This window comes from Stylophora pistillata, chromosome 12 (assembly GCF_964205215.1).
Source record: "Stylophora pistillata chromosome 12, jaStyPist1.2, whole genome shotgun sequence".
Lineage (NCBI taxonomy): Eukaryota > Metazoa > Cnidaria > Anthozoa > Scleractinia > Pocilloporidae > Stylophora > Stylophora pistillata.
This window is the reverse complement of record NC_142530.1, coordinates 15,216,576-15,230,016: the sequence shown is the minus strand read 5'-3', so window position 1 is coordinate 15,230,016 and position 13,441 is coordinate 15,216,576. Positions and strand designations below refer to the sequence as shown.

Here is a 13,441-nt window from a genome sequence, read left to right as displayed (position 1 = left end):
AACCACCTCCACTTCTGTAAATAGTTGTTAATTATCATGATATATTATGATATAGGTAACTTTATAACATTAAATTCGAGTTTCAAGAAATTGCTTTAGACCGTCCATATGTATGTTACTTTGTACCTAGGAACACTGATTCGACAGCAGTAGCAAGACAGTCCACGGTTCCGATGATTACGTCATGTACCCTAGCTAGGTAACCAATTGAAATATTTAAAGAAGTGCCCATACTCCAATTTTTACATGTGTTGGGAAGGCTGGAAGCCACTGTTTCCTAGATGGATATGTGCAAAGAATTGGAATTCCTGATTGGGAGTGTGCCCGCACAAATCACATAAAACGCCAAAGTGTGTGCTGTGATAGGGTTTGTCCTTAGCGCGTTTTCAGCATTTATATTTTTTTAACATGTATCTAATAGAAGTGCGTTCTTTCTTTTTTCTGTTTTTTTTTTTCAAATTTCAATAAGATCATTGCAGTAAAAACGATTATCTTCTGATAGTTGTGCCTTTCCTTCCCACCTGCCGACTCAAACATAGCCATTTCTGCTTTGAACGACGATCTTACAAAAATATGTCAGTGGTACCGTAAAAATTCCCCTCTGATCAAGCTAAGCAAAACTAAAGTTCTGACATTTGGAGCACCGCAACTGCTGACTTCAACCATTCAAAGTATCACTTTTTGAAAAACAAATATCCCCTGAACCTGCCGCCAAAGACCTTGGCGTTGAACTGCATGCAAATCTCAATAACATATTTCTAAGAGTGTTTCAAACTGTCTTTTAAGTGAAAACAAATAGAGTTAAGCATCGTTTTGATAAGAAAACGTTGTTGCTACTTATGAATGCCTTCGTCAGTTAGTCAATTATTATATTGCTCAAGCATCTGGAGTAATACCAGCAATAGCAACATTGACAAATTACACAAAGTTCAAAACTTTGTTGGAGGAGTTTTTCTGGGACTTTAAAAATATGACCATGTACCCCAAGGATTTAGATCATTGAATTCGTTCCCTGTTAAACCCATATTTCTCCACTTCTTTCAACCCTAATTAATGATTCTTTTCTCTGTGCCATTTTTCCAAATAAACTTAAATTGGCAAGAGTCACTCCGGTTTTCAAGAAAGGCTCTAGACAAGACAAAGATAATTAAAGGCCAATATCAGTGCTATCTGTTTTTAGCAAACTATCTGAAAAAGTTAGGTATAAGTGCCTCTACGGTTACCTCAGTTAAAAGTCATAATATTCTTTATTCACTTCAGTTTGGCTTTAGACAGAAGTGTTCAACTTATCACGCACGAAAAAGTTTTTCGAAGAATTGCAACTGCCAAACCACCATCTGCAAGCCAACTTATGGGTTAATGTTATTAAAACTTCTAAGAGCCCTTAAAAAAACCCGTCTTAAAAAGGGTCACTCGGGTGGTAAAGATTTCCTATGATTGGGTCAACAACTCGTTCTCGTCGCTCAAGAAATGTTGTCTGTTACAGTGTTTAATTCGGAGATTATGTTTTCAGTTATTTATTATAGTTGAAGTCAATAATTCCTAATGATTTTACAACTACTTTTGACTGTTCGTCTGCGTGTAATATACAAACTTATGGGTTAGCCATGTGTACCAATGCGATCCAGCAACAGGAAAATCCCCTTCTTCGGTTCGACATAGATAATTTCGTGAGAGTATAAAATATCAGTGTCAAGCAATATTCACATGCCACTGAAAACTCTTTCATAATTTCTTCTTGTCTTCAAAATTCCATATAGGCTGGCTATATGCAGAAAGGGGTACTTTTGCAGCAGAGAGGGATATTGAAGAATTGGGAGTTTACATATTAAACAATAGAAAGGGTAGGGAAAGATACCTTAACTTTTCTAAAATGGCCTTTTCTAAAATATCTTGAGAAGACCCACTTAGCAGCTCATTCATCGTAACAGAATTCAAGAAAAAGAGTTATCCCTGTGGAAGTCTAACCATGCTGAGCCAAGGAGCCTTTGGTTGAATAAACTATTTGATATCAATGTATTCGTGTATTTTTGTTTCGTGCCCTTTTAGTTCTAGTGGGAGTAACGATAATCGTTTCGATGAACCCAAAATTTGAAGTTCATGCGAAGGCAATGATAAAAGTTGGAACATTATCCTCTTTTTGCGACCCCTTTATTGAGATGTTCTGATTTTAAAGGTTTGCTATTTACTTTTTCATTAACGTACTTCATATTGGATTTGTCGTCATGGAAAAGTACGCAAAACACTCTTAACCAAAGGATTCTTGCTCGTTTTGAACCCTTTGCAGCTTGGTAGTAATGTATGTAGTAATGTTTTTTCAATAGATACGCCCCGAAGAAATCATGATTTCTTGTGCAAAAAGTCAATTTGAACAAAAGCATTCTCATCCTTTCGGTAATATTTTTCTCTCATTTCAAAAAATACAAAAGTCATCTTCCGGAGGATAGAGGTGCTTCGTATGTCAATCATTTGAAAACCTTAGCCTTTAATCACATCTGACTAATACTCCTTTAATAATCAAGGTAATTACCGTGGTGACTTTACTAAGAAATTTACTATTTTAACACTATTTTAGGTAGACTGCATTGGACATTGACCAGTTATTCAGGAACAGCAAATCAACAGCCGTTCTTCTTTGTTGTTTCGATTGAGAAAAAAATAATAAAATAAAGACGAACTTCATTTATTAAAAAAAAAACAAAAGCAAAAGATTAAAAACATATAGAACTGAAACTTTCATGGTCTACTGTTTCACGAACACAGTTATTTGACAGATATAATGTGTCCTCAGCTACAGAGAATACCGTATTTATAATTGTGTTTTTAATCCTACGTCTAAAGGTCTACAACTGGCCCTCAGTCAACTGATCTCTGAGTCTTGAGGTCATACTCAACATAGTTGTCTTGGGGTTGAAATGAAAGAATAATGGTTTACAAAAATTACAATTGACAGAGAGAGTATCAGGAGGCAAATCACGCTAATTATGATACTTAATCTTTCTTTCAGCAACCTTTTATTATGACTTTGAGATCAACATTAGGCCTGCATTGTCCATAACATCCTTGGCATTCAATGTCATACCTTCCATCCTCATCGTGCCGTGTTACTATCACTCGTGTCTTGTGTGAAGTACTTTTCCACCTTACTTGATTATCTAGTCTGAGTCCAGTTTCTTGGAGACCGATCTTGATATGGCTTGGACTACATTCAGTTCTCCCGGAACAACACGGACTTGAAGTCGATCCATATTGGCGTGCATCATTGCCAGCAAACTGGGTGTCATTGCTGACAATTAGCAGGCTGTAAGGATCCAAGCGTACCTTGAGAATAAATGCTATGATTACAATTTGCATCATTTTACCCAATGGAAATCATTGAGCAAGTAAATGTAAGTAGAAGTTGTAATGATAATCACGATCGTAATTATCATTGCGATCATAATCATCGAAATCAAACTGGTTATCATCATGAAGATGATTTTAATGTAAAGTTCTTAGCGTGCAATTACCGAAGGGATAAACTTAAATGTGCATAAGAACTTTTAAATGAAAGTAAAAAGTACATTAGTTGCCTCTAACACAACATTTTAGACTTGAATATGAAATCATACAGAAAATTTAGAAAAAAGAAGGAATAGAAAACGAGGAACGAAGAGTGAATTAAAATAACAAAAAGAGTCCGCCGCCTTAAGAAAGAATATATACCTTTTCAAAAAACGTCACCCCTCTCGAGTCCTGCACAAAGTTGGAATATTTCCCAACAGTAACATATTCTGTAGGGTTCTTAGTGGCCATACCGAAGCAATATACTTTGACAGAAGCTTTACACTGTCTTCGTGGATAAATAAAGTATGGGCCGTCCCGCCGTCGAGGGTCCAGATTTAGGATATCCGTGCATGTACTTGGCCTGAGTTGTTCTTGAGAATCGGCTGTAAGTGGCGCAAAAAGAATGTGCTCGTTATCATAGATACATCATTTCATTTGAACTACATAAATACACTTTTTTGGTCTCGTCGTCGGAGAAATTGATTTTGTTCTTGACTTTCCATACTTTTTAATAATATCTAAGTAATTTATAAACATTGAAGGACTCTGATTGACTTAAATTTAGCAGAATCCGTATCTTCGCAATTCTTAGTCTCTACTCAGATGATATCTTCGATCACAATAGCATTCGTAGGACCCTGACAGGTTTTTAAATTCTTTTGACATCCACCTTTACTAACACTGCACTCGTCCATGTCTGAAAAGTTAATGCAGTGATATTCAGCAAGATTTTTAGGGGAAAATTACAGTGCTCAGTAATACAGTGTTAGTATGAATAAAGGCTGATAGTTTCGAAAGAAACTGTTTGGGGCTGCGTCGGTGGGAGTAACGAAATAATTTGGATATATCAACAAAGTTGAAATGGTAAATTGGCCACCGTATTGATTAGAAAAGCTGACGTTTCGAGCGAAGGGCTAACGCTCGAAACGTCAGCTTTTGTAATCAATACGGTGGCCAATTTACCATTTCAACTTTGTTGATTTATCCAAATTACAGTGTTAGTATGGATTCATACATTCAAACAAAAGAAGAACTCAGCTGGGTGCTACTACTTTGTTTTAACATCCGACGACATTATTTTACTCAAATACGTGAGATTTCGGTCGGGTAAACCTCTTACAAGTCGAGTAATTCAACAAATCAAGAATAGTGTAATCCATACCTTCGCATTTCTTTAAATCGCCACTCAGATGATAACCTTCGTGACAAGAGCATTTGTAGGACCCTACCAGGTTTTTACAATTCTGTTGACATCCACCATTACGATCACTGCACTCATTGATGTCTAGGATTTTGAGACATAGAAAATTCAGCGAGATATTGAAAAAAAATTTTCTGATGACGTTATATTTCAGCAATAGCAGTTACAATTTATTGAATATATTTTAAACTGCATGCAGAAAACCTGCCGCATCCCACATATTTATGAGTACCCTGTTCCACGAGAGAAAGGTGATTCAAGAATATAGTGACTTATTGACGCTTAACCAAAACTTAGATGGTAACATGTAGTCATATTAACAATAACAATAGTAAGAGTGATAAATGATAACAATAGTAGTAATGATAATTTATACGGGCTTGCTCAAGAACCTCTTTGTTCCTTTATCGGTCTATCCTGTAGGTTCCAATAATGATTAAACTATGCTTATTTTAATTTTGCCTGTTGATTACAAATAATTTTCTTATGCATAGTAATTCCGTTTTTGTGCGACTTTTGTTTTATACAACAAGGCATTCAGTGTTGTAGGATATTCCGCCATTCTGTCATTCCGTCATTCCACTGTTCGAATTCTATCATTCAGTCAAATGAGATCACCCTGTCAAACTCAGGGTGATGTATTTCGGACCTTGCTCCCTTCGCAAATCTAGCGGCTCTTTTAGGCATTGGGCACTGGTCGCTGTTGAAGTAGCTATTCCAGTAAATAAAAATTTTCTTCAAAGTTTCCACGATGTACAGATCAGATATTTCTTCAAGGAAAATTTTTGTTTTCCAGAGACGCCACTGTGAAATGATCGTCTCTTGTAAAGAAGATAATGAATTATGTCTTCGGATTTTACTGGGCATACCTCGCTGATTCAAACGGTAAAATGCTCTTTCTTCTTAAAGCACTTGTCGTACGTAAAAAGTTAGCAGCAAATAGCAAGGAAAATCTATTTTGCTCCTCACTGAGATAGTTGTTTTTTTTTTCATTTAGTAATTTTTTAATAAAATATCTAATAAACTCCTCGAGGAACAGTGCTGGCTCAGGTCAACGTGATGTGTGGTGATTAAAACGCAAAATTTCCCCGTGGCAATATTTCTTTCCTTTTAATATTTTCCAACAATACTCGTGGCTTAGGGAATCTAAGACACTGGAATGAATTTCCCTTGTTCACGCTACCATTAAAATCAGAGAAAAATCATTTATAGACATATATAATAAAAGTAACAATACATGCAATAAGACCCATGTGTGAAGAATACAAGAATCCACACGCCGTGACAAGGATTGGTAAACTCAGTTTACATAAAAGCCCTATGGCCCAGCGCAATCACCTATGCGGACGCCGTCGTCGTAAGCATACCTGTTATTGTAACTACGCTGCTTTAATTTTGATTGAACACCCACAGAATTACCAATTGCGCTGCTTTCTTCTTTAGGTGACAATGAAAATACGGCAACCGGTCGTTTCGCCAACGTGTCAGTTCGCAAACGAACAGTTCGCAAACGAACAGTCCGCCAACGAAAGGTCCACCAAAGAACAGTTCGCCAACGTCTAATGCCAATTCGCCAACGTCCAAAATAATTGTGATTGAAATGAAGAATTTAAGTGAATTTCAAGTTATATATACTCTACTAGGTAAAAGCCGTGCATGGTTTTCGAAGTTTTTCAAACACGATCGGCCGTCGATCGATCAACGGACTTTGTTTGACTTTGTTGACAAGCGAGTTCAACACATAGGCGTACAGGCCGGGGGGCGGAGGGAGTGGGGGGGCTGTAGCCCCCCCCAAAATTTTGGGCAACTCAGATTTTTTGGGAAGCACGAGAAATTTGGGCAAGCCAGTTTTTAAAGAAGCTTGCATGTGTCTGTGTATTTTTTTTCGAAGAGATATTTTCTGTTTCAACCTGAAGTCGGCCTTGTAAATAGGCTCGATCTCCTCCCTCTCCCGGGTCCGGATGAGTGCGGGCTCATTTTCCCGAACAGCGGCTGGTAATCGAGCCTACGTTGTAAAGCCGGTTAAATTCAAACGAGACAGTGGTTGCCTAGCAGGTGATCACTTTCTGGTTATTTTTGAAGGGAATCATATGTTGATATACATATTTGTAATTTTGTTGTTGTTGGGCACTGTGCTGCACTGCACTAGTTAGTGAGGGGAATTTCCAGTCGTGAATTAATTAGAGTCAATTTCGGCATAACTTTGTAGAATTATATTGTAGATCATCCACTGGAGACTCTCAGAAGATCTGAGTCTCGGCAACCAATGTCTTGTGTGAATTTAACTGGCTTTACTAAGTCCTTTATGGCGTAAAGCCAGCGAAATTCACGACCGTAGTTTTTCGAAAATTTACGCGACAGTGGAAAAAAATACGCACCTTAAGTAGATTCTTTCTTTGTGTAAAACTCGCCTTATGCCATATTAGACATGTCGAATCCAGCCCCACAAAAACGTAAGTGGGCCTATTGCCATCGCGTTTCGTGTTCCGAATGCAAAGAAGACTTCTTTGCTGAGTACCAAGACGCTCATGCAAGAACCAAGCATATGGGCAAGAGAGTTAAATTTACTGTTTCTCGTGCGCCAAATCAATCGCAACTAGGTTTCACCGGCGGCGATGAAACAAGAAATATGCTTAAATACAGTAAAATCGACGCCGAAGACGTTGGCTCAGATCTTCGGAATGACAACAATACAGATATAGTGGATTCATTAGATACTGCTCCAGATAAGTCAGAAATCGAGATGATTTAGGTGAATAATGGTGTTCGGCGTGCTCCGACTACGTCAGAATTTATGGATGTCGGTGTAACAGATGAGTCAGAAATCATGGATAAAGGTCATTCGGATAAGTCAGAGATAATGGCTATGGAAAACATACATAATAGTGCTGGCAATGGTGCTCGTGCTCCGAATACGACAGAAATAGTAGACGATGGTGCTAACTCTAGAATCGTGTATAGTGCTGATGCCTTTTTTAGTTGTTTTTTTTCGTTGTCTTTTTTAGTTGTCTTTTTTAGTTGTCTTTTTTAGTTGTCTTTTTCAGTTGTCTTTTTTAGTTGTCTTTTTTTCAGTTGTCTTTTTTAGTTGTCATAGATAACAGTGTTCTAGAAAATTCTATTGTGATAGTTTGAGTAACAGCAGTGATGTAAATAGAGGTAATTTTCTGGAACTAATTCACTTGCGGTGCAAGGACATAGCTCGCCTGAAGGATAAACTTGAAAGCCAGCTTCAGAAGCATGCACAGTGGACATCTCCCGTAATACAAAACGAACTGCTACAAATTATCGCCGACCTCATTCGCAAGTGTATCAAAAACGATGTGCGAACCACTGGATGAAAGGTATCATCTTGGATGAAACATCAGACATAAGCAGAACAGAACAATTAAGTTTCACTTTGCCTTAGTTTAGTTTCGTGCTGAATGGAACGAAGAATGAAGTATTCATTGGTTTCTACTCCACAAAATCAACTGAAAGCGAAGTACTGTATAAACTGGTGAAATCTGCTATCGCTGAACTCAATCTTGATCTCCAGAACATTGTTGGTAAAGCATTCGATGGGGCGGCTAATATGAACGGTATACACAAGGGACTCTCAACAAGAATGAAAGACTGCTCCCCTCTCGGTATTTACGTTCACTGATACGGACATGTGCTCAACCTCGCCCTTCAGGATACTATGACACAGACTGAACCATTGCGAAACGCTCTGTGAACTTCCCAGGCTCTGTACAACTCTTTAGAAGGGAGTCCCAAACGACACGGCTTGTTTAGTGACATAGAAGTACAAGGTGAGGATCTAAAACTGATGCTGAAGTCACTAAGTACCACGCGATGGTCATGCGGTAGGAAGCTTCAAAGGCCGTACACGGGCAAATGGAACGGATTGTAAAAGCCCTGCTCACACGGTCTTCAGACAAAGATCCAAAATCCTACCCTGAGAGCAGAGCCTTATTGAACGCCATTTGCGACTTGGGAGTTTGTCTTTCGACTGTGTGTACTGAAAGTAATCCTGAGCAACACTAATAATCTGTGCCGATATGTTCAGGGGAAGACGGTCGACGTCATCTCCGCTCGTAGAAATGCAAACTTGACCATTCAGACAGCCCTACGCCAGTGTCGGAGTGAAGATAGTTTCAAAAGCGTATGGCAGTTAGCATCAGCACTGAAAATCAAGAATTGGCTGACCAATTCTCAGTTTGAATTACGGAAAACCAGGGCACCCAGTAAAACGCCGTCCCGCCGCCTTCAAGCCCTTGTAGGTGAACACGCCCAAAGACAAACCCAGACACCGGAATCGCACCATCGTATGAACACTTACTGTGTGTCCATCGATGAGGTGCTGTCTGGACTTGAGCTCAGGTTTAGCGGAAATGACCAGGAGATACTCTGTGATTTGGGAAATATCTGTCAGAGTGAAAAGCCATATAAAGAAAGCTTCTCCCAAGTTGCTAAATTTGGCAAAATCGATGGGGAGATTCCAGAAGCCGAGCAGAAAATGTACGCGAGTTTTCGTCGTGTACGTGGATTAGGCTACATGACTGTTTCAGAAATGTTGCAGACGATGCACGAGAATGATCTATTTGATATGTTCCCAGAGTTTTCTAGAGTGGTACATATCCTTGCAATGATACCTGCTACATCATGTTTTGCAGAACGATCATTCAGTGGGTTGCGCAGATTGAAAACTAACCTCCGTAGCACCATGGGGCAACAACGTGTTAGTAACATCGCATTTATTAACACTGAAAAGGGAATATGCCAACTCTGTAGTCGAGAAAGACACGGATCGTATCACTGATATATTTGGCCGTCGAAATGGCAGAGACAGCTATTCATTTATCGTGTTTTATAGGTGCGCCTTTTTTAGTCTATCATATGATCGCACGACGACTGTTTTGTAAAAATTTGGGTAACTTACGCAAATTTTTTGGGCAACTGGTTCACCTTCTCCCCCCCCCCCCCCGGCCACAAAATGCCCGTACACGTATGGTTCAACATGTGAATAAGAAAAAACGCTTCTTTTGCGTAATCAAACAAATGTATTGGGAGTTAGTAGCTATTTACTAACACAAATGTTAAATAAAAAAATATATTAAAGTAGGTTTATACTCTACTGGGTAAAAGCCTCGGATGGTTTTCCAAGTCTTTTCCAAACACTATCGGCTGTCGAGGAAATGAGAGATTGGGGAGAGTGAAACGAGCAATTTCAAACGATATTAACCTACGAGCACTCATGGATACATCAAAAGTAAAATTCTATTCCTCTGGTCATTTGTAATTACAATTATTTTGGATGTTGGCGAACTGACATATGAGTGTTGACCGGTATTCGAAAATACACAAGAAACTTTTCCAATACCTGAACAAGCCTAAACAAAGAGTGTTTACGGTATCGCTTGCGACATCATGTTTGTGTCAGTGGTCAGTAATCGAAAGAGGCTTGTCATCTTCTGGCGTGTTTGGGAGCTAATAATTATAACGTACGAAATAAAATGATAGAAATATTTTTAATACCTATGCATCTGCCTGCATAAAACCAGTGTTGCTGATAGCCTTTGTAACACTCGCACTGGTATCCTCCGCCAAAATTTTTGCAGCGTTGTTGACAGGGGTTTCTTGAACACTCATCGATGTCTTAAAGAAAAGTGTAGTACTTCGGTTTGTAGTCATTTGGACTAACACTTGAACGAAAAGCAAGGGAGTTTTTTGTTGATCTCAATTGCTAAAAAATATTACTGTCATTAAAATCTTTTCAAAAATATTAAAAGATGCACGTTACTCGGGGAAGGTCTTGCATACTATTTCAATTATAACGATTCCCTTATAACATCCTGAAACACTTTCGCTTGCTATATAGATTTTGTCAGTACAAGAGTATCACTTTTCTCATCAACAGCTTGGAAATTCTTCAAACTATACTAAATCATACGTAAATGAAAAAGTGCACATTCCAAAAAAATAAAGATGAAACACCTTAAAACAACAACAAATAAAAAAAAGCAAGTAATTAAACAACGAAAAGGAACAAAGAGACAGTGAACTTCCTCCTCAGTTCACGAAATCGAAAGGCCAGAAAGCTAAAATTGATTTTCTTGCTAGTTTTAGAGAGTTGAAGGTCTCGTAAGCGGACACCCTCGGGACGGGATAAAAATGTCCGTAACTGGAGCTGGCCGCTTACGCGGCCACTAGAGGTGTAGGGTATAGCTGGCCGCTTACGGGGAGCTTGCCCAGCCAACAATAAATATTGCTATGCAAAACAATAGCGCGGTATTAAATGACATTTTTGTCTTATTGCGCCCTATACAATCCTACCATAATGAAGATAACTGAACAGTAATACAGTACTGTATACTGCAGTACTAGCCAAACAATGTGAAGGATACAAATGCAGTGGCTGTAGTAAGACCACGTGAACAAGCGTATCATCAAGAACTGTAGACTCAAGAACACCCAAACACCATAAACAAGAACGGTGAAATACTCGCACACACTCCTTTGAGGATGTTTCTGTTTGTTAGCAGTTTTTTAAAGCGAGGAACAAACAAAGGAAAGACTGTTGTAAGGGGAAAGCGAGTAAACAGAGAAATTCCTTGCCAGTATATTTTTTATGGTGACACGATAATGTCTCTGCCTTGGCTAAAATCGAAACTTGAGTGCCTTGGCTAAAATCGAAACTTGAGTGCCTTGGCTACAATGTGCTGACAACGTTGTAACTCCAGTCACAAGCGCATATGCTTCGAAATTTAACCGGACGTGGATAACGACAAAACAAACATTGAGATATGGCACTGTAATTACTGTAAAATCAATGTGACGAACGGCAATGTAAAATGGTTGATTGATAAAAACAAGATTCTGTACAGAGGTTTTTTATTTTCTTTCGGGTGTCTGCTTACGAGAGCTTAAAAACAAAGAAAAAGTCCAGGTCGTAATCCCTGAAAGTGTCCGCGGCCGCTTACGGGAATGTCCGCTTACGAGAATGTAAAGATACAGAGTTTGTGCGGGAGTTAAAACGTGGTTTCAAACAAGACGGCCGTAAGTAGAGCTGTCCCCTTACGAGAGTGTCCGTTAAGAGAGCTTCGACTGTAGTGACAAAAAATACCTCCTGTTTAGTTGTGGTAAGAAGTATCTCAATGTGTTTGTTCCTAGTTTACTTCCCCAATGAACATCATTTACAATTGATGTACTTACCTTCGCATTTGCCAACGCTATTTCTATGATAACCTCTTTGACATTCTAAAATGCGGTAAAAGATGACGGAAAGAGTAAACAAAAACACAACTTTTTCTTTCGCTACTCTCCATTTTGATCCAAATTCCTCGTAATTTTCTGATTAACTGTACACAATTTTTGGTTATTTAAAATATATTTGTGTCCTTCCATCTCTCTCAAATGACAAATAACTGTACACCTTAAAACTGAACCATAATGAGTCAATGTCAAGTTAACGGAGACAAGTAATGAAATAGGGGTCAGATAATATTTTGCGGTTTGAAACTTAAAGCCCAGTGTAAAAGGCGATGATTCGCGATCGTATCTGTTCGGTGGCGGTTTTCGGTTAGCAAATTTCCAAAGCGAAATAAGTATACGAGATATTGGCGTCTTTAACCTGTTTAATAAAGGTTAAGAAAAAGACTGCCGTGTAGGGATAGCAGGAAAGGATAACAAAATATGTCATCTTTTCGTAGTCATCACCGTTTACTTAATCCCCTCCCCGCCTGTATGGATAGGGCTTTATTTTTTCTAAAAGTGTTCTCAAAAAATATGACAGGTATTTGGTTGCTTGATGATTTGAAATTAACCGCAGAGTGTAAAATAAAATTGTTTACCTAGCTTTAAAGTAATTCTTTTTCTATTTATCCTGGCGTTATGTCGAAACACAATCCACGGATTGTTTCCTTCCTGACGAACTGCTACCTAATATGAGACAATAATTTGAAATGTTTTAATATTTGATTTGAGCCCTAACAATATCCAGCTTGAAAAAAACAAAAAAAAAATTTGAAACAAATGATAAATATATCCGGCGATTTGCAGAGACAGCCACTGTTTGCTTATCAATCTTTCATATACTGAAATAGAAAAAGTTATAAAATAAACTTCAATCTTTAATCCCTGACTGCTTTGAGGAAGCGAAAAAAAACAAAATGAAAAGAGTAACTCACATTATGTAGATACCAGCTGCGATGATTTGTTGTATTCCCGTCAATAAGTTGAACGATCGTCAAATTTCCAACTGGGTCACCACGAAAATAGAAATATTGAGACCTAGTAACAAGAGATATAACAAGTTTTGTATCTAAAGCTAAAGGGTATAGGCCAACATTATGACAAAAGCGCAATGTGATTTTATCTCGAGGCCCGTCATAGTTAAGTATTTAGGTGTGCCTTTGCATGGGGTAAGGAGCGTTGTCCATCACAGATCTTAAGCCAATCAAATGAGGTCAGATCAAATAGCAGCAAGGCTATAGGCAAGGTCAGTTTTTTTCCTGATCCTTCACGCTTTCATTTCCATCGTGTTAACATCCGAACACAGATTTATATATATATATATATATAAACTGTCTGCAGTTAGATATAGCTCTTTGGCATACAAAGCTTTGCTTTCATGTCCAAATTGAGCACTCTAACTAGGATGAGTCATTGCTCTGCAATTGCGCATGCTCGCTAGTGTACTCTAGTTTGAGCACT

At 38.3% G+C, this 13,441-nt stretch overlaps 1 protein-coding gene and 1 pseudogene across 3 annotated transcripts in view; one reads left to right on the top strand and one right to left on the bottom strand.

Annotated features, from left to right (window-relative positions):
* The window catches only part of LOC148718943 (uncharacterized), a 279,110-nt pseudogene that overhangs the window by 62,410 nt on the left and 203,259 nt on the right, over positions 1-13,441 (top strand). The gene's annotated exons all lie outside the window — the stretch shown is intronic.
* Positions 2,668-13,441, bottom strand: part of LOC148718955 (endoprotease bli-like) — a 29,080-nt gene continuing 18,306 nt past the window's right edge. For both annotated transcript variants that reach the window (XM_088742089.1, XM_088742088.1), the window contains 7 exons: positions 12,916-13,018; positions 12,580-12,667; positions 11,942-11,986; positions 10,265-10,384; positions 4,709-4,831; positions 3,706-3,929; positions 2,668-3,321 (listed from right to left, as the gene is read on the bottom strand). In XM_088742089.1, the coding sequence (XP_088598215.1) occupies positions 3,004-3,321; positions 3,706-3,929; positions 4,709-4,831; positions 10,265-10,384; positions 11,942-11,986; positions 12,580-12,667; positions 12,916-13,018 (1,021 nt within the window). In that variant the 3' untranslated portion in view covers positions 2,668-3,003. The remainder of the gene's footprint in view (positions 3,322-3,705; positions 3,930-4,708; positions 4,832-10,264; positions 10,385-11,941; positions 11,987-12,579; positions 12,668-12,915; positions 13,019-13,441) is intronic.